The following is a 25,903-nucleotide window of genomic DNA, read 5'->3' as shown; positions in this document are numbered from 1 at the left end:
CGTCGATCACTTTCGGCACGCACCGAGCAGAAGGTCTTTGAAAACCAACCTGACACTGGATATCGGCAAGACCGTCCAACACACACACAGCCTTGCAAGTTGGTTGCAGCAGAGATAACAGCCGGACCCTGCATGGACCTAGTCTCGGAGGTTTTCGAACCTATAGTCAGATGTCTCGTGGTGGCGGGCGGTGATGGCGTGGTATGAGTCCGGCTCTGCCAACACTCTGTGGTCACAGGGCTCGTCCTTTAGAAACAGTCTAGCCGTGTTCCCGGCGGTCTACGAGGTCAAATGATTGGCCTATGGCAAAGACGGCGAACAGTTGGGGGTGACAGCGAACGGGATGGATGGGCAAACTTACTAAGTAAGGCTTAGAATTGGGACGGTGGCCGTTGGAGGATCTGGGACGAGTGCCAGATCAGAGATCAGATCGGTGTGGCCAATGACAGACGCCTGATTTTGAGGGCGGACGTCATCGCACCTCCCAATATGCGCGTGATCGGAAAGGCGGGCACGAGGTTCCAGTACAGTGAGCTCTTCGCAGTGTTCAACGATGGTCATGATTGGCTGTTAGTGCCCAGGCACCTGTCAGCGCGGGAAGCTTAACACAGAGTTCCCGCCCCGCCACCCACATTTATTGCGCAGAACATTGTGAAGAAGGGAAGGAAGTGCACGGAGCACATGCCCCGTCGAAGCGAAGAGGAAGGAGACGAGGAAGAAAAATGACAAGGGGAAAAAAAAACGAGTGAAAAAATGAGGTCACCCCGGTCCGTGCTCCTTCTTTTTTGGTGGGCAGACTGCGGCAACTGCAAGTACCAGTGATTTGTGCTTTCCCCAGCAGAAAACAGCAGGTGCTAGGTACCTTCAGCCGGAAAGTACGTCCCATCGCATCCAGCCGAAGCTAATTCCCGCCGCCCATCAATCGAAAACCACCACCAACCTCTGCACCTGCACCACCACCACCACCTGCACCTCAACCACGCCGTCGTCTATCCTCGCTCGCGACGTTTGCGCCTGGTCTCACGCTCCCTCCTCTCTCCCCTCCACCCTCCTGCGCCTCCTCTACCGCATATCTGGGTTGCACACTTGATCTGCCCGCGCCGAATCTTAGCCCAGTGTGCTATCGCAACCCATATATATATCTCTTATCGACCACCCGCGCACCCTCGCACCCCCGTCGAATCTCGAAGCCATGCGCTGGAGGCTGCGATTCTGCATTCCATCACCGTGAGACCCTGGCAGCGGGGTAGCGCGCCGCCGCCCACACCGAGAGCACCAAGCGAGAAGCGACAAGCTCCAACCACCAAGGCACCAGGCGGCTACCTACACCCAATACAGCATCTCCCACCGACCCAACACCGATCTCCGACCGTTTACCACCGACGACAACCGTGTGTCCGCCTGCACCAGTTCGTCGACGTCACCGCCAGCAGACCCAATCCGTCTTCTGCTGCTGCGCGAGGTGAGCCCACGCCCGACGACTAACCTCAAGCCACGACGCGCGACTTAATCCCTCCGAACCATGGTCCACACAAATCTTGCCGGCGCCGCGGCTGCTTCCCGCACAGCCTCGTCCGGCTCATTCCACGCTGGTGCTCCCATTCCCACCTTGGCGAGTATAGAATCAAGCCGACGACAAGTCACAATGCGCCGCCAATCGACCCATGCCTATCACACATTCCCGACTCCTCCTCCAAAGACTCCTCGCGAGCAGTCATCCGCCGAGCTCTTTGACCACTCCGACTCGGGCTCCAATGCCTCCGACGATGACCACGAGCAGACTCCCTTGCCGGTGCGCCAGCTGGCCCTCCTTGCCTTCCTGTCCTTGAGCGAGCAGACGGCCCTCAACTCCATCGGCCCCTACCTGCCCCAGATGGTCGAGTCCTTCTCCGACATTCCAGATTCCCAGACTGGCCTGTACGTCGGCATCCTCGCCTCGGCATTCGCCCTCGCCCAGCTCTCGACGAACTTGTTGTGGGGATACCTATCCGATGTTATTGGGAGGAAACCCGTCATGATCATGGGCACCTTTATGCTCACCTGCTGTTTCGTCGCATTTGGTTTCTGCAGGACGTACTGGCAAATCGTGCTGGTCCACGTCTTCATGGGCTTGCTGAACGGCAATGCTGCCGTGGTGCCTACCGTGCTGGGCGAAGTGACGGATCGTTCTAACCAGAGCAGGGCTTTCACTTGGCTGCCCGTCATCTACTCTCTGGGTGGTATTACGGGTCCTGCGTTGGGAGGCCTGTTGGTAGGGACCTTGGGCAAGAAGTATCCCTACCTTGCGCCAAACCTGCTCAGCGCAGCACTGCTTCTTACCAGTGTGATTATCGTCGGAATTTGGTTTGAGGAGACTCTGGAAAGTTTGGAGTCCGATCACGCTGCTTGGATTCCTGCCTGGGCTCGCAATGCATGGTCGTGGGTCAAGGGATCACGCCAACCGAAGAGGAACTCTTGGGCCGCCCGCTGGCCTCGTCGCGGTTCCCAGGTCGCGGTGAGCACATCAGACGACGAAGAGGACGAGGATGAAGACGGCGCGACGGAGGACCAAGGGCTACTTCCCCACGCTGACGAAGAAGGCTCCGAGGCTGGAGACGATCCCAAAACGCCAGGCGACCTTGCAACCTGGCGCCATATCTTGAACCGCAATACGGTTCTGGTGCTGTTGACATATCTGGTATTCCAGTTGTCCAACATTTCCTACAACAGCTTGTACCCCATCTTCGCTGACGCGGATCCCCCAACAGGGCGCGGTTTGCCCCCAAGCAAGATTGGTGTCAGTCTGAGTCTGGCTGGCGTGGCCACAATCGTCTTTCAAGCTTTCCTGTTCCAGCCTGTCAAAGCCCGTTTGGGAAACCTGGGCAGCTATCGTGTTGCGCTGCTTGGACTCGCCGTCAGCATGGCTCTGATGCCTTGGATTGGATACCTCGATGATGAACCGTACTTTGGCGTCGGCACCGGCTCCACTTGGCTGTACATTGAGCTGGGAGCCATTCTCATCATCAAGAATATCTGCGCAGTCGGCGGGTTGTCCAGTGTGATGCTGCTAGTAAGTCCCCCCCAGCCAACATGACCCTCGTTTGCTGACAATATAGATTACCAACTGCGCCCCTAATCATGCCACGCTGGGCACACTAAACGGCATTGCCCAGACCTTGTCCGCCGCTGGTCGCAGCTTCGGACCTTTTGTGTCCGGCGCGCTGTTCACTCTTTCCACACGCGTCCACCCCAAAGGCGAAGCTCTGGCCTGGGGAATCTTTGGAGGCATCGCCTTGCTTGGATGGGTAGGATCCCTGGCCATCCGCAACCGCGGACTTGAGAGCGACGACTGGACCGGCGAAGAGGACGGCACAGACGGTGAAGCGGACCCATAGTCGAAAGCCTCAGCCTCGACAGGCCAGCCTGTCAAGCCCGTCGTTTGTCTTGATAGAAGACATCTGTTTTGTTACATGTGCTGAAAAATGTCGCGGATAATCATAGCGTAGCAGGTCGGAATCAATCACGCCCAGGGATAAAGCGGCTACATTGCATCGATAGAGGGACGACACGATGCCCTCCTCCGGAAAGAAGAGGAGGCAGAAATAAAGGGTATAGATCTAAGAGGCCCGCCAAGCCCACCTTGAAGAATTAAAAGAAGATTTTGTCATTTGACTACTGTCACATTTTCCTTGACGCTGTTTTGCCCAGAACATTAATAGTCACAGGGCGATCTGCTAACAGGCAAAGTTCTCTCACTTCCTCAGGGCCTTGGCAACAGCTTGGTAAGACCCCTGCCGAATGTCCTCAAGAACGCCCATGCCCTTCGGTTCCCATCCCAGCTCCTTCCTCGCCTTCACCCCGGAAGCACGGTTCTCGACAGACAAGAAGAAAGCCATCATAGGCCCGAACTCCTTCTCCACCTGCTCCTTCGTGATGTTTCTAACAGGAACGCACACAGCCTCCGCCATGGCCTCCGACATCTCCCTCAGAGTCACCTCGGTAGACGCACTCGCGTTATAAACCTCCCCGACCTTGCCCTTCTCTGCCGCAAGAAGATACAACCGCGCCGCGTCGTCGACATGGACCGTGGTGGTCCGGTTCCCGCCCCCATCGATGACGGTGATGCAACCCGCCTTGGCGCCCATGTCCATGAGCTGCGCCACGCCGCTGCGGCCGTGGCCGTGGACAAATGGCGCTAGGCGGACCGCTATCACGCAGATTCCCCTGTTCCTCAGGCTGAGAGAGTGCGTCTCGGTCAGCATGCGCGTGTGCAGCTCGTTGGACCCGATCGGCGACGCCTCGTCCGTCTCCGCGCCCGCGGGGTCGGCGGCGACGATTAGGGTGCCGGAGGTGGCGACCAGCGGCTTGTCGGTGCCAGCCAGGCCGTCTGCGATGGCGTCGACGGCGGCGAAGTCGATGTGCCGGATGGACTCGTAGGGGGCGCCGCCGAAGACGTAGGCTGTGGCGAGGTGTAGGACGGCGTCGGCGGCGGCGGACTCGATGCGCAGGACGGCGAGGGAGGTGAGGTCGCCGCGGACGGGGACGGCGCCGAGGGAGCGGAGTTTGGTGTCGCTTTCGGGGGTGCGGGAGAGGGCGCGGATGGAGTGGCCGTCTGCGAGGGCTAGGCGGATGATCTCGGAGCCGATGTGGCCGCTTGCTCCGGTCATAAAGATGCGCTTTTGGGAGGCCATTGATGCGGTTGATGCGAAGTTTGAATTGATGTAAGAAAGGGGTGGTGGCTCTTGAAGTCTTGAATGCTGCAGACTCTCCTGGGGACGAGTGAGAGTCTTTATATGCGTTGACTGTGTCAGTCGATTTCACGGGTCAAGCCTGGATGTGAACCTCAAAGTGAAAAGAGTACATCAAACCGCTCCCTCGTCAAGCACGGAGTCTATCTCCGCAAATCACCAATCTCCATACGAGCTTGCAGTAGTTCCGCAGTTCGGTCAACGTTGCTGTCCGAGTTGCGCTTGTTGATACCACCCCGGAAGCAGCCCCAGGGGTCAACTTACCGTAGCAGGTTACGTATTAGTAAGTGAAAGAGAAGCATAGATGAATATTACATTGCAATCACGGCAAACAGAATGTTTTTCGGGTCCGGTGGACTGTCTTCGTGATACGGTTGGCGCAAGGCCGGCCGTAAGCGGCTCTTAACTCCATGCAATACGACGGAGGTCTTGGTCTGATCTATCTAGGTTGAAGCTCCAAAGTATTTCAGTCTTTTTCGAACCACTTGAACGAAATTCAGGATTCAAAAAGTGGGTTTCGTTTGATTCCCATCCCAACTCATCTTACGACTTAGCAATGCTAAGGTGGTGTCATCTGCCCTGGCGGTAGGTATTCTTGCTGTTTTGGCAAAATCACCAATCCGGACAACGGAAACCCTTGTTTTTGACAACCTCTTTGAGACTAAACAACTCTAGATTCATGTTACGAGAAAGAAAGGCATAACCAAGTGATGAAGCAAGTATCATCGAGGCAATCAGAAGTTTCGCGTAACGCCAGGCTTGATAGCCTCCAGCTTCCCCATCAGCTCCACCCAAACCCGATCCTGCGTCACCTTCCCCTCCGCGCTTCTCACAAACGCACTCGGTTCATCGACCTGGCAGTCAGACAGGTACTTTCCGTGGGACTCACCCCCCGCAGACCCGGCGTGGACTAACGTCCTGCTTCCATACTCCGCGCTACGCGCCATGAAAGTGTTCAAAAACCACACAAACCACGTGTCTAGCTCGCGCACCAGCTCGGAGCGGCAGTAGCCCGGGTTGAACATATTGACAGTGACCAGACACCCAGTCGCCGGGTTCCGCTCCGCGATGCTCCGCACGCCAAAGACCTCGAGCAGTTTCGACGGCCAGTACAGGCTGTTCGGGTCTTTCTTGCCCTGCTCGTTGAGGGCGTCGTAGATCCCGCCATCGGGGGCGTGGCGCTCGTTGAACGGCGTCCAGGCGTGCGTTTCCGAGGTGGTGATGGTCAGCGTCGGACGTGTGTTGTACCTTGCTGCCGTCTCCTTCATCTTGGGCAGCACGAGCGCGGCCAGGAGGAAAGTTGAGACGACATTGACGGTGATCTGGCCCTCGTCGTCTTCCATCAGCTTGTACTCGACATGCACGACGCCGGCGTTGGCATGAAAGATGTCGACGCGACCGAGCTCGGAAGAGAGGCGCGTTGCGAACTTCTGCACGCTGGCGTAGCTGGACATGTCGAGCTGCCAGACTTCGACGACGTCCTGAGCGCAGTTGGTGGTGGACTCGATGTCGTCTTTGGCTGCGGTACCCTTGTCGAGGCTGCGTACGGCGAGAATCATTTTCCTGGCGCCGAGGCGGACGTAGTGGCGCGCCGCTTCCTTGCCAAGGCCGACATTACTGCCGGTGATGACGATGGTTTTGCCAGCGTAGGAGCCGGTTGGGTAAGGGAGGCGGGCGAAGAGTTGGCTGTAGAAGAAACCCATTGCGGTTGATTTGATCGAGATTTGGAGTGAAGAGGGTCTGAAATAATTAAGTTCTTTCAGATGATCTGTCTGTCTATTGAAGTAAAATGGCTTTTGATGAGGATATCAGCCATCGTCAGGAAGCTCGGTATTTATCATGTTTCCATGATGTTGTTCTCCGTGCACTCGTATAGCTGGCCATGGTTGCTTAGACCGTTGTACGAAAAAGGGCAATTGTCCAGACTGTCTTATCTCCACGCGAAGTTGATTGTTTCACTAAAAAGGGACCTGTTGGAGAGGAACTTGCTCGCGCCTTGAGTGTTACTTAAGGCCGTGTGTCTCGCCTTCATGCTGGTAAGTCAGCAGCCTGACTGGTATTGTTGCCCCTAGCAGGTATTGTTTCCCCTTTTGGGCAATAGTCTAATCGTTGATGCCAATGGTTGGTTATGATTGGTCGAGACAAATGCGCCATTCTTGGGGAGTTGATGGTTTCTGCTCCTTTCTACTAACAGCGCCAGATCGACCGATGCCCAGATTTGGTCCGAATATGCTCTCGTTGCCTTCCTGGACTTTAGATCTTGATTATAAAGAGTCGACGTCGAACTTAGTTGATTAGCTCATGATTAGGAGAGCATGCTCGACGTATCTTACGCGATGACAGGGACGAGAGCATGTCTCGTTCCGTTAGTACATGTATCCAAGCAGCAGGAACCTAGAGAGACTGCGAAAACAGAAGAGAGAAAGAAGCGCGAATTTCATGGACTTGATCTACCGGAATACGTCGATGTTTTAACGATTGCATCACGTTGTGGATAGCGGCAGCTCCCGCAGTTAGTCGCTGAAACGACTTCAGCTGGTTGGATGCCGCGGGGAAGATCGTCGCGACCGGCTCGGCGAAGTGGGGGCCGGGATTAAGCGTGCGCTCCGGACTTTGCGGACTTGGTTGCTCGCTACGTATTGAAATTCCCATACCAAAGTCCCAAAAGCCTGGCTTCTGCAGGGTCTTTAAACGAGCCTGAAAAGGCTCGGAAAGTGCTTTAGTGTCCGTTATCTGTCCGCGACCCATGATTTCCCCAGCTGGGTGAATATGCGGTACAATTCACATCGAATGTCCGCCATCACGCCGATGCAAGAGCTTGACCGTCCCGTGCATCTCACTCGCCTCGATCCACAGCCAAAGACAAAGTCCGGACTCAACCACCTACCTTCACACGATCATGGCTTTGCGAAGGAGTTTGAGGCTTCTAATGTCCATTATCTCCCCTTGAATGCACCGCGGGTCCATGTAAACGCCATAATGTCTTGGGATTCTGAGTTGCATCACCGGTTTTAAGGGACATGGTAGTCATTACGTAGCAATGAATGAGTATTTAAAGATGCATCATGTGCGTCTATCGTCAGAAATCCAACTAGCACAACAACAGCACCGCATCATTCAAGGCGGACATTCGATTCAGAGAATTTCAGCACTTTCTTCAGCACTTCCACCGATCACCAAAATGTCTGCGCCAGCTTTCCCCGCCTCTCTGCAAAAGAGCCTCCACGCGACCAAGGTTGAATACATCAACATGGGCACTTCTGGACTTCGAGTCTCAGTCCCAATCCTCGGCGGAATGTCTCTCGGCTCTTCAGAATGGGGTTCCTGGGTGCTTGACGAGGAGCCGTCCCTCGAGATCTTGAAGGCCGCCTATGATCGCGGCATCACCACCTGGGACACGGCCAACATGTACTCGAACGGAGTCAGCGAACAGGTCATCGGCAAGGCGATCAAGAAGTTCAACATCCCCCGCGAGAAGATCGTGCTCATGACCAAGTGCGCGTTGCATGTTGGCGAGGAGGTCGGCATGCACACGCCCCCTTTTACCCAGCAACTCAACCAAAGCAAGGACTATGTTAACCAAGGAGGTGAGCTTATGCATTCGAAATCAACGATGATTTGAAAAATGATAACTAATTCAGATCAGGTCTTTCACGCATCGCCATTTTCAAGGCTGTCAACGACGCCCTTGCCCGCTTGGACACGACTTACATCGACCTTTTCCAGATCCACCGCGTCGATCCCGCCACACCCATCGAAGAAACCATGAAAGCTCTCCACGACCTCGTCCAAGCCGGGAAGATCCTTTATATCGGCGCCAGCTCCATGTGGGCGACCCAATTTGCGCGCATGCAATTCGTTGCGGAGAAGAACAACTGGACCAAGTTCGTGTCCATGCAGAACTACTACAACCTCTGCTACCGTGAGGAAGAGCGCGAGATGAACCGATTCTGCAACGACACGGGCGTCGGCATCATGCCGTGGTCGCCGCTGTTCGGCGGCAGGCTGGCGAGGCCGCTGGGCTACGACAAATCTATCCGGTCGCAGATGAAGGGCCCCATGAGCCCCGCGTTTACGGAGGCCGATGAGGAGATCATTCGCAGGGTTGAGGAGGTCGCGGGGAAGAAGGGGTGGAGCATGAGCCATGTTGCACTTGCCTGGGTCAGGTCCAAGGGTGCGATTCCCGTGACGGGATTCAACTCTGTCAAGAGAATCGATGAGGCTTGTGAGCTGAGGGGGAAGACTCTGACGGAAGATGAGATTAAGTATCTTGAAGAGCCATATGTCCCTAGGAACGTCATGGGACACTTCTAAGTCGGATCATGTAGTACACTGAGGCGCAACAGTCTCTTTTCGACCCCTGCCAATGTTACAATAGTCCCAAATATCTCAATTCTATCTAACTAATTGGAGTTCGCAGAGTCATTCATGCGGTGCTTTTCAGACTTTTCCTGTTGTGAAAGACCAACTGGTACTTTGTGTCTAGCTGGAGAGGGTTCTCGGAATGAAATGAGTAGTCCTTTGTCTGTAACTTAGCTTAGAAGGCCGACATTGCTTAATATGAGACCGAAGACTATCTTTTCGGAAAGCCAGAACTTGCGGTAGATAGTTGCCCCGACCATTCAAACACACAGATCCGACCTTCCGCATGATCCGAACTTAAAAAGGGAAGAACTGCATGCCAAGGGCAATATTCGCCTGTGAAATCGAGACGTTTTGGTAAAAGATGAGCAACCCGAAAGGTTCGTGATCTAGACCACGTTGGCTCGTTGTTGTCAGTGCTGAGAGCCAACTGACTAGTTAATTACTTTGTGGATCCCGTCCACGCGAACTCGTGGGATGGCAATCATGTGGCCAAAGTCTAAATAAACAACGGAGAAATACGGTAATTAGGAATAATGGGGGCTAGAGTCCTGACTCAATTTGCACCTCAACACGAAAACCTTGTGTAATGAGTGTCAATCAGATCCCCAAATGAGAGAAGGACAGGACATCTGTGTATGCCGTCAGTTTGAGGCTATAATACGGGAAGTATTGCCCACAGATCGCAAGCAATAGCATTCTTCTCTTACTACCGAAGTCATTATTGAAATCATTGGCAACATGGGGCCGTTCACTCTTTTTTTCTCGTCACTCCTTTTCACCTCTGCGCTCGGCGCACCGGCCGCCTCTGGCGAGTCGCACCTGCACAGGGATCTGCTTTTGGTTGAGTCTTTCAAGCAGAAGATCACCTCCGACCCACAGGGCATCACCAAGAACTGGACCGGAAACGACATCTGCAAGTTCAACGGTTTCAGCTGCGACAACAATCCAAACACGGGTCAGAAGGCTCTGGCTGGCATTGACTTCAACGGCTTCGGGTTCGAGGGCCAGAAGTTGACTCTGGATGGCTTTCTTGACAAGCTCACCGACTTGACCTTCTTTCACGCCAACAGCAACGGATTTGTTGGACAAATTCCGAGTGATCTTTCGGCGCTGAAGTGGCTGTATGAGCTTGACCTCAGCTCCAACAAGCTGTCTGGGCCGTTCCCCAAGGCCGTTCTCAATGCCGACCTCACCTTCCTGGACCTGCGTTTCAACGAATTTTCCGGCTCTATACCTCGCGAGCTGTTCACTCTGGACCTGGACGTCATCTTCCTCAACGACAATAAGTTCATTGGCAGCATTCCTGACACCATTGGATCGACCCCGGCCCGGTACATCACCCTGGCGAATAACCAATTCAGCGGAACCTTCCCGAAGTCTGTCGCCAACGCCAAGTCTCTGGAAGAGATCCTGCTCCTCGGAAACAATCTGTCCGGCTCTCTTCCCACGGTGTACAAGACTGAGAACCTGACGGTTTTCGACGTCGGCAACAACAACCTGTCTGGAACCGTCCCGGAGGCTTTGTGTCAGTTGAAGAACGTTCAAGTCCTGAACCTGACGAGCAACAACTTTGAGGGAGCTCTTGGCCCGGCTTGCACTGAATTGGTTTCGAAGGATATTCTTGATATCTCCAACAACTGCATCCAGGGAGCTAAGGGCCAGAAGCCCGCCAACCAGTGCAAGAAGGCTTAATAGTATGGGCTAAACTTGGTGTACTAATATCAGACGGTTGTTCACTTCTTTGCTAGTTCACTATGTGTTAGCGTGCGTGTGTCTAATCTTCAAGTATGTTGGGCTCAAAAAGCCACAATACCTAGTAGGCAACTACTTGATTCTGACTTGGCTATTTGATCATCTTTAATATCCTAGTATTCGCGTTGTCACATCTGTTGCCATCGTTCCCGTTGTTCTCGTTGCTACTATAGTCGCCGTCGCCATCGTCCTCGACCTCCCCCACGTCGTCCTCGTTCGTCGTCGTCGTTTTGTGATTGCACCACCCGCCCGGATAGCAAAATTCTACTAGCTGGTCTGTGGCCAAACAAGTCTTGCCTGCCTATTTACTAAGTGGGCAGAACGTGATCTAGAATTTATGTGAATGTCATTTGTGAATTAGTCGCGACGCAATCTACGTAAAAGGAAGGCCAACAGACTGTTACGCATGATTATGACGAGTCAGCATCAGATCATTGGCATATGCTGCCAGCCATAGAATGCCGTAGCAAGCTATCTATTTTATTTCTTGCTTTAGAATCGAACAACGAGCTGAATGAGACCTCATGCTTGCCCTAGTGGATGTGTCAGACCCCTGTCTGACTGGCGTCGAAAGTGGCTGGCTGTGTACCGTATTTGTCTGCAACAGCGAAGGTCATCATTCCCACTAGTCGGATCATCAAGCCTCCTTCATTCCATGTCGACGCCACGCCGTCGTTTGTTCTTGCGGGAATGATTTGCTGGTATTGGGTCCGGACTGCCTGAGCAATGTGGGCGGCCAAAGCTGACCCCCTTGCATGCCCCATCGTCTTCGTTCTGCGGGGTTGTGTAACTATGTTGGGGCTAGATGTTCCCGGGCCGCACCGTCACTTAGTCGACGGGACTTCCAACGTAAATAGCCGCCAGGAACTGGTACGATGGTGGCAGAAGCGGCAACACGGAAGAATGCATGAGGTTTGGTGGCGTTTGAACAGGCAACTAACTGTTGGCATCCGAAGGGTAATGACAGCTTCCGCCCAATGACTGTCCACAACCGGTAGACAATGGAAAGGCACCGTACCCCTTTGGCTTCAACCGGTAAGCTTCCCTGAAGCACTTATCAAGCCGATATCTTGATATGATGAGAGTGAGAAGATAGAACCAATGAGAACCAGAGAGGAACCTGGGCATCATTGCAAAACCAGCGGTGAAATTTCGACCTCGAGCCGTTGTGGCATTCTGAGCTAAGACAAAATACCCTTTTTGAGTATTAAAATTCATAGCGTATTTGTGGGCTGAAAGTTTGGATGAAGCTTGAGCTGAAATATGTAGATAAACTCGAACGTCAATCCATGCCTATGAGCTTGGCATTATCATTCGACATGTCCGTCATTCTCGCGTGTAAAAATCCACTGCCAGTTCACCGATGTCTTGCGTCTCACAAGTGCCGACATACCTGAGCAGCTACGTATCAAGAAATTCGGGGTCTCTGTCTCTAAGGTATGATCTGCAACTGGACTTGTACGCGCGGCTTCGCACTCAGGTACTGGACAGCCGACTGCTGTGCTCCCGCTCTTCCGCGAGACCACAACGTTCCTGTAACATGACCTGACATAAGTTGCATCCTTCAACCCCTCATTCCGTGCTACCCCATGCTCCTGGTTTATTCGGCCTGATCCGGATGCATTCTCTCTTGCGAAGTCTCAGCCCTGATCCCACTACACTTCAGGCGATTACATATTGATCGGGCGACACTAACGTCTTCCTCGATATCTGCATGCAAGTCCTCGGTCATAGCGTAAGGGCATCCGTGATGAGGTGAACCGAAAGAAAGGTGGAATCATGGTAGCACTCTTGGGGAGTATATGGAAGTCGTGCGAGAGTGGGACGATGGGGCGCTTGCAGGCGGTTGCTGGGCATCTTAATCATGGCCTGGCGATGAACAGAGTCTATCGTCAATATGTGAGAAACGGGGCGCTAAGAGTACCTTGACTCAGACCCTCGTTGGATCACTTTCCACAAACAATCTTCACATTCTCCCTTCGACGAGACAATTCCCGAGGATTTTCAAAGGCGTTAGAAACCGGGGTCATGTCGTGGCAAAATCTGGAAAACCTGGTCTACGGTGACCTATGGCGTTGGTTGACTCGGCTATTTCGCGAAACATCGAATTCTGGATTGTCTCACAGTCACTCCTGCGATGTTCCGACATGTTCCATTGACAGGCTTTTGCCGCCCAGGATACCCCGATAGCGAGTCGAGGCGTGAGGCTTTTGAAGGTTGCCCACACACAGTTTCCATGAAGTGGCTGTAAAGACTTGGATGCCACGGGATGTCAGCTGATACAGGTTCCAGGTAAACTGTTCATGTATAAAGCTGAAGGCCGCCCGGCAGCAGTGAGAACCAACTTCTCCCCAACTATTCATCCTCACTTACATCTATCTGGATTTTATTAACTTTACACTATTCTCACCTATCTACGTTTCAACCGCTGTCAACATGGGTTCCATGCCGCCTAGAGAACGCCTTGACGAGGTCGATGTCCTGCTCGTGGGCTCCGGTCCTATTGGGGCCGTCTTCGCTCGCAAACTCGTGGAAGCCGGAAGAAATGTTGTGATGATTGACGTTGGAGAGCAGTGAGTTGTTCTGGCCGACAAAATGCGTACATCTACGGCTAAACTTGCGTTCAGAGAGACCAGACGGATCGGCGACCATAAGAAGAACGGTATCGCGGTTCAGAAGGATATCAGTCTTTTCACCAAGTAAGCCTTTCCAGATTTTGTCCCTCATCAATAACAAGTCTACATTTGCTTACACAGCCTGCAGTGTTGTCAAGGTAAGAGCTGTGTGCTTTTCTTACCTTTAATCTTACCTAATGATGATATTTAGGGAGAACTGCAACTTCTCTCTGTGCCGACCAGCAACAATGACGCTGGCCTCGAACCTTCAGCCTGGGTTCCTGAGTGAGTTACAGTATTGTGATCCTTGCGACGATAAGCCTGCTCTGACTATTGATAGACCCTGCCAGCAGAAGTTTGTCCACAACGGCCAGAACCCCGACCAGAAGCCGTACGAGAACCTCCCCGCCGCTGCTGCCACGCGCGTTGTCGGCGGTATGGGATCTCACTGGACTTGCTGCACTCCTCGACAAGACCCGACGATTGAACGATCGACACTCTTCAACGATGAGGAGTGGGACGAGCTGTACACAGAGGCAGAGAAGCTGTTCTGGACGAACCCCAAGATCTTTGACGACTCGATTCGCCAGAAGCTTGTCAAGTCAATTTTGGACAAAGCCTTCGAGGAGAGAAACCGCAAGACTGCCAACATGCCTCTGTGCGGCAGGCGCAGGGAGAAGAACAAGGACTATACCGAGTGGGCCTGTACGGCGACGATTCTCGGCGACATTGCCCACGCTGAGAACTTCACGCTGCTCCCCAACACTCAGTGTGTCAGGTTTGAGCTCGATGACACCACTAAAAAGGTCAGACTTGTGCAGGTCGAGAATCTCATCGACAACGAGAAGTACATGATCAAGGCGAACAAGTTTGTCGTATGTGCTGGCGCTGTCTTGACTCCTGGGATCCTCTATAATTCCCGAGGACCCCAGGAGAATTCCACAAGACTTAGTGAGACTCTCCCGGCTTTGGTAAGTACTATTCCCACTCTTCGCGGCGGTATGGTTTGGATGACAACATAATAACTGACGATGCTTTCGCACAGGGCCACTACATGACGGAGCAGCCCATGTCCTTCTGCCAGATCGTCCTTGATCGCAAGTACATTGATGCCATCAAGAAAAACGAGTATGAACTGGGCACCGAGGAGAAGAAGGCTGTTCAGGCGCATGAGAAAAAGTTTCCCAACGATCCTCTGCCGTTCCCCTATAACGATCCTGACCCGCAATGCTACTTCCCTCTCACCAAGGACTACCCTTGGCATACCCAGATTCACCGCGACGCCTTCGGATATGGTCAGATTCCGGCCGGCATCGACCAACGCGTGATTGTTGATCTGCGATGGTTCGGCTACACCAAGCCCAACTATGACAACCATGTCAGCTTTTCCAATGAGATCAAGGATGGCTTCGGAATGCCTCAGGTAAGTTCTCTTGTCTGTGATTCAGTCACCGTAGCTGATAATAAACGCGTCTACCAGCCCACTTTCCATTTCAAGATTGAACAAGATGATGCCGACCGTTCCCGGAGAATGATCACCGAGTAAGTCTGCGGCACGGTTTTCACAATATCAGAATGCTGACCAACTCCTTTTTCTAGCATGGTTGACGTCGCCCGCTGCCTCGGCGGCTTCCTTCCCGGAGCCGAGCCGAAGTACCTCCCAGCCGGCTCCGCGCTCCACATCTGCGGCACCTACAGGGCTGGAGAGTCCCGGGAAGACAGCGTCGTGGACAAACTCGGCCGTGTCTGGGGCCAAGACAACCTCGTGCTTGGTGGATGCGGTGTCATCCCGACGCAGAACGCCTGCAACCCCACGCTCACTGCTGGTTGCTTTGCACTGGCCGCTTCGGAGCAAATCATCAAGGATCTGAAGGGAGTCAAGGCCATCAAGCCGCGCACCCTCTAGATCTAGTCCGCGCGGGCAGCGATATGGCACTCAGCAAGAGATTCAAGGAAGTCAGAATGATATTCACATGCGCTAGCTCGAGACTTTAGTCAACAGTGTATTACAAAACGTTATCCGCATTGAATATTTTCCAGTGTTTCGAGTCTACATGAAAACTTTTCTCACACACCACCAGGCGCATACTCTTTCAAAGCTGTTGCCATAGGGGCAAAGTCAGCCCCAGCCAAAACCTTCCCGGACGTCTTCCACCCTAGAGACCATTGTAGCCTCTCCTCCACGAAGCTAGCATTAATCCAATCCCTCCTCGCTTTTCCATCCTCAACGCTACCTCCGAAAGCCGCCAGAATACCACTCATCTGGTCAAAAGTAGCCTGGATCCCCGCCGCATCAAGCTCGAACTGCGGGTTCTCTTTCCTCGCATCCTCCAACCTCGCTGCTCCCGCCTCAGCCGCCTGCTTCCAGGTGACGTACTCATCCGGCAACCTTGCCACGACGGTGTCCCAGATGGTTCGATTGAATTTCAGATTGTCACCTAAGGCGAGATCCCCGCGACTCAGACTGCCATCATGGTCGAGGGGCTTCTGAGCGAGGTCGTCAAGGTGGAATGTCCCATTCACGCCGGTCGTGGCGTATTTGAGAGCGGCAGGGACGGGGCCGGCCGCGACGGCACGCGAGAAGTTGAAGGCTTGCATCTGTGCGACTGTGGCGCTCTCTTCTGTGATGAATGACCCATTGCGGTTGATGTAGCCGTGGTTGGCAAGAATGTTCAGGGCCGGACAGGGTGAGCGGCGGTCGGAGGCTGTTGGCGGGATGTACGGGTGCTCTGGATCTTCGATTTGAGCGTTTGCGGAGGTGGCTGCGAGGGCCATGCATATGGCTGCGAGTTTGAGTTGCATTGTGCTTGTCGGGGCGGACTTAGAGAGTAGGTTGGTGTAAGTGTTGATGACGTTAATGTGGTTCCAATCCTAGTTACGAGGCCATCAAAAGTAGGAAAACGACTCAGGGTTGTGTGAAATTGACCGCTGGCTTGAGTTGATCTTGAGAACTCGCTATTACAAGATAGTAGAACGTCTGTTTCGTCCTTTTGAACTCCAATGAGACCACGGGCAATCTGGATGACATCCGGTCCAAGAACATGGGGGATTAGAATACGTGCAATGGTATTGGCTGAAAAGTGTGGTTCTTGGTGACGACCTGCCTCGATTCAGGTCAAAATAGAGTTTCGATATTGCCCAGCCCGCTCTGCCGAGATCACCGAGAATGGAATTTTCGCTCTAATTGGCTTCTCGGCAAGCAAAAGACCACTGCAACACCGGTCAAAGCCCCTATTTTCTTTCCGAGACCGAAGAGATGCATAACTGTACCCCATGGCTTTCGTACACTCTGTACTCGGCAGCCCCGTGGGTTGCCCCAGATGCGCGCAACTGGCAAGTCGTCTGTTTCGAGTGCCGGTGCGGGTCGACGTGCGCCTTTCCTACCGAGCAAGGCGAATGAGACATCACCCTTAGCCCTCTATACTCAAGTATATATTGCCCCGGTCGTCATTGTTGTCGTTATAATTCCTGTTTTCTTTTGTATCGTCGTTCCAATCTATCTTAATACCTTATAAAAGCTTTCAACTCGGCACAACTCATAAACCATCAAACCTCTCGTCTCAGCTGTGACAATTCTTGAACTCAAACCGTGAATCTCAAATCCAGAGTGAAGCATTATATTGTCGGCATTCCAGCAATATGTCGGCTCCTATACTGACTGTAGTCTGTAGCGATAGCTGTCAATAGCAACCAAGCATTCCTGTCAGCCTAGATATCTAGATATTTCTATTGTTTCGTCTCATTCAATCTTATCCGCAAAACCCATCAACTTAGCTCTCGTAATCCATATATTCTCGCTCTTAACACGATGGTGACTGAACATTAACACTCATCTTAATAGCTTCACATTTTGTTACTCCAGTGGTTGCCTTCAACCCAATGAAGTAGATGACATTCTGACCGTGTCATTCAAAATGCCTTAATGCCGATTTCAGAGCCAATCCGATATCAGCCACGAGAAGCTCGAAACAGTCGATTGAAAACTTTGCCCAACGTCACACATAGCCCTTGAAGTTTTTGATGGTACCTGAACCTCGGCCTCCCCCCATACACAAAGGACAACTATTGTGATCAAAACAGTTGTCAACGTTTCTATTATGCGACAAACCAAGTACACATAGGCTCTTTCCATTAATACAAGAGGGTGAAATCCACCTTAACGTTGCATCACTTATTTCTGAATGGGGAAAGGAGGGACACCCCACAAATCGTAGAGATGATTAGAATCTCTATGTTGAGAGGATAATATCGGGCAATTAAGAGAATGCTAAGATCACTCTCTCGAGGCAACACGGGTCTCAACTTCTCTCCTCGAAATACGCACTTTAATTACTCACAGTTCAAGCATGTCATTCCAAGAACAACTTGTCAATTTACATTGCGAGTTTGGTAGGAAGCAGCACTGCGACGTCTTCATGACCCGGATCACCCCTTCAACATCTCATCATGATGAAAACCTTATCATCCAACTATTCCCGTCGTCTTGCTTCATCAGACACAGGGCTGAGACACCAACACGAAAGCACACCCAGCAGCAATCAGCCAGTCGGTGCCATCATCGCCAGAAAAATCGATCCACAAGATCACGAAACGTCCTCTGGATAAAGCATCTTCCGCCATCCCTTGAAGCCGTCTTTTTTTCCCTCACCATCACACCGCCAAAATAGCGGCGCCCAAGCCCTCCCAGTCCCGATCTCTTCCTCACACCGCTCGGCTAACGAAAGCCAAGACGGGCGGACGCCGGGTGATGCGCCCCGTGGAGGAAGACTTACGCCCAGGAAGGAGCGTTGGTAATCCCGCCCCGCCCCAATTGCCGAATCAAGCCAAGGCCGGGGATGGGCCCCCTAGCAATTTTTTGACGACGGTCGTTAACAAAAAGTGTCGAAAGTCCCCCGTGACGATGGTCCATGGCCGCGGCCGGGGGGCCCGACATGAAAGTGGTACGAAGACCCCGGTTTGGGAGTCAGCATGAATAATGAGAAAGAACGCGTCGGGCTCCGATATGGGGCCCCCGTTGACCTCGGTCCGCTTTCCCCCGAACCGTCGGGCATTTTTGGGGCAGTCGCATTATTACGTGCTTTGTTTTGTTTTTGTTCACAGCGGAAATGAGCCGAGCAGAGATTCTTTTTGATTGAATTTATTTTTCCAATTACTGTTTAGAGAGTAGGTAGGTAGGTAGGTTTAGGATATTGGGATATCATCACAAACGTGATCCTCCACATGCGCCATGCAACATTTCAAGACATTCCGCATTAACAAGTTTGACGCCCGGTAACAAAGACAATTGGGCTCAACTCCACACACATACAAGTGCCTCTCCGTCAGAATACGGCACGTGGGGTATTCCGAGTAAATATACTAGTATAGACAAATGATGATTGGGAGAAACAATTTAGACGTTGGAGCCGCGGCGCTCGATCTGCTCGCCGTGGACCTTCTCGAGGACGCCGTCCTTAGCGACCTGGGCGGCGAAGGTCTCGTGGGGAACCCACTTGGCGGAGGTACGGGGGGTGGTCTCCTCCATCATCTTGTCGACCTGCTCGAGAGACAGACCCTTGGTCTCGGGAACCAGGAAGTAAGTGTAGATGAGGGCGCAGGTGCAGAGGGAGCCCCAGACGAAGAAGACGGAGGACTTGAGGTTGCCGCGCTTCTCACCGACCATGTAGGGGGTGATGACGGCGATGATGGTGTTCCAGAGCCAGTTGGAGGCGGTGGACAGGGCGACACCACGGGAGCGGATGGGCAGGGGGAAGACCTCGCCGATGAGAATCCAGGCACCGGGGCCCCAGGTGGAGGCGAACCAGAAGATGAAGATGGCGATGAAGGCGATCTGGGCGTTGACGGCGGGGATGTTGTTGGCGATGGACTTGGTGGCGTCGGCGGGGTCGGGGTGGGTGTGGTTGAAGCCGACAGTGACACCGATGATGGCGACGAGGTACTGGCAAATCAACATACCGGCGGCACCCCAGAGGAGGATGGTGCGGCGACCGAATCGCTCGACGGTCCAGAAAGACAGAGGGGTGGAGCAGACGTTGACGAGGGTGAAGACCAGGGAGATCAGGAAGGTGTTGTCAATAGCGCCGGTAGACTGGAGGAAGGGGGTAGAGTAGTAGAAGATGAAGTTGACACCAGTCCACTGCTGCATCATCTGCAGAGAAGTACCGAGAATGGTCTTGCGCAGGTTGGAGTTGGACTTCCAGAGACCACCGCTGAAGCAGTTGGCCCAAGAGCCGAACCAGGTGGTGGAGGGAATGAGCTGGCGCTCGTACTCCTCGTTGGCGACGATCTCGGCAAGCTCGACCTGGATGTACTGAGAGTCCTTGGGCTGGCCACGAAGGCGAGAGAGAGACTCGGTGGCATCCGCGAGGCGGCCCTTCTTGACGAAGTATCTGGGGGAGTCGGGAAGGAGGAGCAGACCGCCACCGAGGATGAGGGCCCAGGGGAACTGGATGGCGATGGGAATGCGGTAGGCACCAGTATCCTGGCGGTCCTTGGTCGCGTAGACGACGCAAGCAGCGAGCAAGAGACCGATGGTGATGCAGAATTGGTAGCCGGCGACGAGGGCACCGCGAACCTTCTTGGGGCACTGTCAATTGGGGTTAGCGTTGCTGTTGTTGGAGAATGGATGTTTGGGGAAGGGGGATGTCAAGACTTACAATCTCAGACATGTACAGAATGACAATGGCAGACTCGAAACCGACACCAAGACCGGCAATGAGACGACCAGCGACGATGGGACCAAGAGGAGCGCCAATACCGGTAAGCATCTGGATGACAACACCGATCATGTAGATGAAGCAGCCGAAGATGACAGTGTACTTGCGACCAATCCAGTCGGCGACATCACCAGCAATGAGAGCGCCGAAGAAGGTACCGCAGGAGAGAATGGAGACGATGAGAGATTGGTCGGATTCGTTCATGGCAGTGGCTGTGTCGTTGCCCTCGACCTTGCGGATGAAGGCAGTGTTACCAATGACACCGTTGATGTATCCGGAGTCATATCCGAAGAAGATACCTCCAAAGGAGGCGAAGGCGCAAATCACGTAGGCCTTCCAGGTGACGGGGGCCTCGATCTTGGAGACGTCCTCGGTGACGGCCAGGCCGACCGGTTCGCGGGTGACACCGCCGGTTCCCTTCTCCATGGTTGCTGTTGTTGTCGTTGATGTATTCGGAGATGAATAAACAAAGGACGAGAGGGGATCTTGTCGAGGGGGGCGTGAGGAGGAAAAGCTCGTGAGGAGGAAGGGGAGGGAAGACGATGTAGGGAAGGGGAGATGGGAACCTTTTATCCCGTGTTACTCTTCGACGAGCCAGTCAGTTCGCGTCTGTGTCAGTTCGTCCTCTGCAAGAGTGCAAAAGGTGTGCGGTCTGTCTGGTCTGGTCGGGTACCCGTCGAGGTGGCACCGAAGAATGGAACGTCAGGCAAGGCCGCTCTCCTCGAGGCGTGGTGTGTGGTGCTTCATCTCCCCATTCCGAGGGTCGACAGGTCGCAGTTCACGAGGGCGGGCTCCCATTGGGTTAGAGGCAGATGGCTAGCCGTCCCCATGTTGGAGCTCATGCTTAAGAAGGGCCGATAACTCTTGGGGGCTTTCCGACGAGTTGGGAAGGGGGCCGCGGGGCGGGCAGGCCACGGGGAAGGAAAAGGTGGGAGGACGAGGATGATGGGCCGGGGACTAGAGACGAGGAAAGGGAAAGGAGCGCGCTAAGGACTGGGACTGGGACTAGGGGGGTGCATTGCAGATGTTCGTATGTACACACGTAGGTATACAAGTACCTTGTTTTGCTGACAGACTCTTCGTAATATTAGGTAGAACGGCAATAAGGTACCTCCCGCTGACTCCGTGCCTGATCTGCTGACAGCTTGATTCATTCTTTCACTGCTGGAAGGGCTGGAAGGACTAGAAGGTAACGTATCGTGAGTTCTTGTTTGTGTTGTTTGGCTATTATCTTCATCAGGAGAATAGATGTAAGCGAGAGCTGTTCATCATTAGAACATGCTCAGGTATTGTTGGAACATGTTCAGGACCACGGCATACCAGCCATAAACAGCACCAAAGATGCTCAATCATCACGCGGACAGCAGACAAAGAGACTCCGTATGATCTACCTACCCACTGCGGTGTCCAGCACTCACTCACTGGCACAACTGATGGACAGATCATCATGGCTAGCAGCCAGATCAGGCCTGAATACGGCACACACAGCGAGCCTGAAGCAAAGCTAGGTACCTATCTCAGTAGGTAGAGAGAGGGACCTCCATCTCCAGTTTAGCTGCCGCTACCTACCCTGTTCGGCAAAAAAAAAAAAAAGAACAAGCCGTCAGCGGCGTGCGGCGGGCGGCGTCTGCCACCCACAGCGCTAAAACATTTGGAAAAGCGACACTCTGACAGTGTTCTAGGTGGTTTAGGTGGCCAGTCATAGGGGTGGCCGGTCGTCTGAGGTGACTTTTAGCAGTCAGCAGCGCGGTGGTCCCCTGGGGAACAACACTGGGGCTCTCTCCAGGTCGCAGTTTTGCCCCCCGGGGACCCCCTTTCTCCCCCAGGACGGGCAGCAGTGTGGCTGGTCCTGCCCCAAGGCCCTAGCTTGCCCCCTAGAAGCCTCCTGGTGTGGTGGGCGCAGCGTCCCGAGTCACGGGGTCACTCGCCTGGAGACCGCCTAAAAAAAAGAGTGCCTGCCCAGTAAAGAAGAAAAAAAAGCTGGGGAAGAGTCGCCGTTGTCTCGCCGTCGCGTGGCGTTTTGCGGGGCGGCCTTCTGCTCCAGAGGTGCTGTCGCCTGTAGGTACGTACCTAAGAGGTTGTCGCTGTTGCGCGCTGGCGAATCGACGCTAGACTCGATCCAGATCCTTGACCGCTCTCGGCTGTGGGGCCTCCCTAAGTACCCATGTACCTGACGAGGTACGTACCGCGGCACCTTGCTGGGGTCGCCGGGATGCGCATGGAAAATGGGATGAGCACGGGGACACGACGCGCTACAGGTCAAATTTGCGTGTCCCTTCTGACCAACATTTTTTTCTTCCTTTTTTTTTTTTTTTTCCAAATCCCCTGCCGCTCGTGTTGGCGCTGCTGCTGATCTGGACGTGGTCTCGACTTTCATCCTGCCTTGGGCCAGACAGACAGAGACACAGAAAAAAGAACCACATCGGAATTCTTAGTCAAAGTTGACAGATTTTGTATGGGTCTGTAATCCCTTAGTCGGGGGGCTGTGATGACGGTAGTTCCGGTCATTATGAACGCAAGCTAAGGACCCAAAAGCCAATTCGAATCAATGACACGATGTCCCAGCCGCGGATTCAGTCGCGACTTCAATCGCAAATTGCCCTTGCACTCCGCCTCTGTCTGCCCAGAACATGCGTCAGTGAAGAGTCTCGGCAGCCGAAAACGACCTCGTTCGTCGCAGACATGCTGGGATCCTGGTAAATCCCTACGGCGTAAACGCGGAACTTCACACACATGATCATGACGCCCGTCCACCGCAAGCGCGCAACAAGCGAATCTCAAACCTGGGGGTGGCCAATCCCCCAATCCCATCAACACCTCGACACCATCACCACCAACGCACCAATGCGGCGGGGGAGGGGGAGGAGGGGACCAGCTGTCGTGCCAAGCCTGAACCTGCCGAGCTTGGCTCCGAGCTCGTGCAGAAACGCTGCATATGTATCTGCCTTACGATGTATGTATCCTTACACTTCCTTACGGATACAAGGGGGTTGAAAGGCATGTAGCAATAACGGGAGGGAAAGACAACGCTCTCAAGCTCTGGAGCTCTCGAGCTTGACTCTCGTCACGTCAACGACATGATCCCGCTTCAGGACAAGCGCCAATCTGTCACCAGATTCCACGAGAGCCCCTTGTCTCTTGTCTTTGGTGTGTCATCGTCACCGTTTGGAAGTAAGTTGGATGTTGCTGATGTTGTTGAACCGGACTTGTCTTCATCCGTCCTCACTCCCCTTCCCCCTAATCTCACGATGAAAATTTTTGGCAGGTTTTTCTCAGTCCGTCCCTCCGTCTAATTTTCTCTCTCCAAGCGTCTTCACCCGCAATGGTGGGGTCCCCGAGGGGTTCCAACTTCCGAGCCAGCTGGAAATAAGAGTAAAGTGTGATGACTTGTAACGAAAAAAGACCACATTAAAAAAAGTGCCCCGGAGATGGAGACGGAGAGGGGAATTCTGGAGCTTCACTTGGGGAAAGCGCCAGAGAAGCGCCGAGAAGTGCCCCAACCTGCCCCCGCCCAACCTGCGGCGCCGTCCTGTCGTCCTTCCCCGGCCGCCATCGTGGCGCTGATTGGCTTCGCGCCTCTCCCTTCTCTTAGCCCAATCCAAAACACCACCCGTCCCTGTCAGAGCCACCACCCCTGCTCTGCTGTTCCTCCCGTTTGGCGTCTGCGCTGCTCTGGGCTGCTCAGGCAGGCAGCTTCAGCGTCCTCCGGCCTCTGTCTGGCCTGATTCCACCGCTGTAGGTGTACGTATTGTCTCGCTTTGGCTTGCTCTCTGTCTTCCACGTCAACCCTCCGGCTGCCGGTTCTGCGGGCTGCGTGCTGACTCTGCCGCCGTCTCATCCCGTGATAGTGTCGCCAAACCATCAAATCAGATGCCTATCCGTACTCGCGGAGGCATTCTACGTGCCCTGGGAATTAGATGGTGAACACCAGCTGGACAGAGACACACAGACATCTGCCAAAGAATGCGGCTGGGCCTGTGCTTGCCGCCTCCCTGGCCAAACCCTTCCACTCCCGTCATCCAGCAAAAGCCTCCACGATTTTGGCACATGTCTTTGCTTCCTTTTCCATCAGCCCTTCAGCCTCCCTCCTGCGGCCTGCCCCTCGCTCGTTTGTGTGGTGTTTCGATGGACAGATTCCGGTCAGTACCGCACATACGAGCATGCAACCCGATCCTCATTCTGATCCTTACCCCGGCGGGACTAATGATCCCAACCACTACGAACATGTACATACAACAAGCCGGCCGCCGAGACAGGCCACCGGTGCTCTCCCGCATGCTGCAGCGTCTCTTCCTCCGGACATGCGCAGCGTTACTCGGTTCCGTCTAGCTCGACTGTCCAGAGACAACTCAAACAACCAAACTGTCGTCTCGGTTAGGTTCCCAAGTCGAAGCTATTCGGGCCATTCATTCGAGCAGCGCCCTAAACTCGCCTTGGCTTCCAAGTCGTCGTCGTTGTGCCTCACTACCACTGCCTAGTGCAACTGTTCCGGCCTTGCATGCCTCCCAACATGCAACCGTTCCATCCCATCCCATCCATCCATCCATCCCACCCTCTTTTCCCCAAACTCATTCCCCCAAATTCCCCATCATCCCTCCTCCAATCCCCGGTCCCGGCTCCATCTATGGGCCAATGCTCGGTGGTACTTGGGAACGCTAACTGCCTCCAGATCCCTCTCGATGCAGCGTCCTCTTGCTAAATTGGCCGAGTTCCTGTCCGCTGTGGAGCTCCTCCTCACACTCACATGCACCTCCAGACCGTCTCCGTCCCTCGACAGTCTGGAGATATCGGGGTCTCCAAGAAAAGAATCTCCCAGGAGGCCTGCCTAGCACCCATCTCCAGCTTTTCCACCCCGCGGTATCCAATCACCTACATGTTCGTTTCCAGGTCCGTGGTTACTGGTCTGATGTCGGGGTTTGCGAACTGCGACGACGGCGACGACGCGCCATCATCGAAAAGGGAGAGCGAGTAGCGAGTATCGGCGTTCGTCAGAAGCCTCTGCTCCCTTCTCGGTGACTCTTGCTTCACTCTGTCCGTCGGGCCACGCCCGCTCCAACAAGAAAGCAAGCCAGTCACCTCGTACCATCTTACCGCCTGACTCGGTATGCGCCGCTGTTAACGGGGCCCCGAGTTCGTGACCACGACGTGACCAACAACAAGCCGCTGCCTTCGTCGTGCCTCCTGCGCCCGTCTCCAGCCTGCGCAACCAACTGCCCAGACCTCCCTCCCCCGGCTGTCGGGCTGTGGGTGCGTTCCGACCCATCCCCTGGTCGGCTCTCCGCCGCAGGTGCTTAGATTTACCTGTCAAGGCCGTGACATCGGCCCGTCTTTGATGACGGCCCCATCGCTAGCGACCACCCCCGGGAAATCAGTAACAGGCGCCCTCTTTTGGCTCTTCTGGAGTCTGCTGCCTTGCTTTCAAAGATCCAAAATCGTCTCGGCTTTCGGCCGAGTTTGGGACTGGTCTGGCTTCGTTAGAGTCTCCTCTTTCTTCCTTTGTTCTTTTCCCCATGGGCAACACACTGGCGCGACGCCGACCGCGTTTTCACCGTTCCACCTGACCGGCAGGGCTCCTCATACGAGCGAGGGGCCGCCGCGCTTACAAACCGGCGGACGATGCAGAATTCTCATCACTCCACGGGGTCTCCGGACCATCACGGCTACGGATCACGGCTACGGCTGCGCTGTCGGTCTCCGCTCGGAAGGATTTCTCTTGCCCTCTCTGGCA

General features: G+C 54.1%; 8 protein-coding genes across 8 annotated transcripts; 4 read left to right on the top strand and 4 right to left on the bottom strand.

The window, feature by feature from the left end:
* Window positions 1-1,645: 1,645 nt before the first annotated feature.
* Window positions 1,646-3,374, top strand: COL26b_003339 (uncharacterized protein; the record flags this gene model as incomplete). The annotated part of the gene is made up of 2 exons (XM_053176237.1): window positions 1,646-3,049; window positions 3,096-3,374. 2 exons carry the CDS (start codon window positions 1,646-1,648, stop codon window positions 3,372-3,374), a joined length of 1,683 nt encoding a protein of 560 aa, XP_053039858.1.
* A 357-nt stretch (window positions 3,375-3,731) lies between these two features.
* On the bottom strand, window positions 3,732-4,670 carry COL26b_003338 (uncharacterized protein; the record flags this gene model as incomplete). Its single annotated transcript, XM_053176236.1, has 1 exon — window positions 3,732-4,670. One exon carries the CDS (start codon window positions 4,668-4,670, stop codon window positions 3,732-3,734), a length of 939 nt encoding a protein of 312 aa, XP_053039857.1.
* A 791-nt stretch (window positions 4,671-5,461) lies between these two features.
* COL26b_003337 (uncharacterized protein) lies at window positions 5,462-6,430 on the bottom strand (the record flags this gene model as incomplete). Its single annotated transcript, XM_053176235.1, has 1 exon — window positions 5,462-6,430. One exon carries the CDS (start codon window positions 6,428-6,430, stop codon window positions 5,462-5,464), a length of 969 nt encoding a protein of 322 aa, XP_053039856.1.
* A 1,478-nt stretch (window positions 6,431-7,908) lies between these two features.
* COL26b_003336 (uncharacterized protein) lies at window positions 7,909-9,041 on the top strand (the record flags this gene model as incomplete). The annotated part of the gene is made up of 2 exons (XM_053176234.1): window positions 7,909-8,314; window positions 8,374-9,041. 2 exons carry the CDS (start codon window positions 7,909-7,911, stop codon window positions 9,039-9,041), a joined length of 1,074 nt encoding a protein of 357 aa, XP_053039855.1.
* Window positions 9,042-9,830: 789 nt separating this feature from the next.
* COL26b_003335 (uncharacterized protein) lies at window positions 9,831-10,784 on the top strand (the record flags this gene model as incomplete). Its single annotated transcript, XM_053176233.1, has 1 exon — window positions 9,831-10,784. The coding sequence occupies one exon, from the start codon at window positions 9,831-9,833 to the stop codon at window positions 10,782-10,784; it is 954 nt and encodes a 317-aa protein (XP_053039854.1).
* A 2,496-nt stretch (window positions 10,785-13,280) lies between these two features.
* On the top strand, window positions 13,281-15,365 carry COL26b_003334 (uncharacterized protein; the record flags this gene model as incomplete). Its single annotated transcript, XM_053176232.1, has 8 exons — window positions 13,281-13,417; window positions 13,472-13,543; window positions 13,608-13,617; window positions 13,671-13,744; window positions 13,800-14,430; window positions 14,505-14,882; window positions 14,940-15,001; window positions 15,059-15,365. 8 exons carry the CDS (start codon window positions 13,281-13,283, stop codon window positions 15,363-15,365), a joined length of 1,671 nt encoding a protein of 556 aa, XP_053039853.1.
* A 161-nt stretch (window positions 15,366-15,526) lies between these two features.
* Window positions 15,527-16,261, bottom strand: COL26b_003333 (uncharacterized protein; the record flags this gene model as incomplete). Its single annotated transcript, XM_053176231.1, has 1 exon — window positions 15,527-16,261. One exon carries the CDS (start codon window positions 16,259-16,261, stop codon window positions 15,527-15,529), a length of 735 nt encoding a protein of 244 aa, XP_053039852.1.
* Window positions 16,262-18,851: 2,590 nt separating this feature from the next.
* COL26b_003332 (uncharacterized protein) lies at window positions 18,852-20,601 on the bottom strand (the record flags this gene model as incomplete). Its single annotated transcript, XM_053176230.1, has 2 exons — window positions 18,852-20,045; window positions 20,116-20,601. 2 exons carry the CDS (start codon window positions 20,599-20,601, stop codon window positions 18,852-18,854), a joined length of 1,680 nt encoding a protein of 559 aa, XP_053039851.1.
* Window positions 20,602-25,903: the final 5,302 nt, after the last annotated feature.

Source organism: Colletotrichum chrysophilum (assembly GCF_026319265.1).
Source record: "Colletotrichum chrysophilum strain AFK26 chromosome Unknown scaffold_18, whole genome shotgun sequence".
NCBI lineage: Eukaryota > Fungi > Ascomycota > Sordariomycetes > Glomerellales > Glomerellaceae > Colletotrichum > Colletotrichum chrysophilum.
This window is presented reverse-complemented; position numbering and strand designations above follow the sequence as displayed.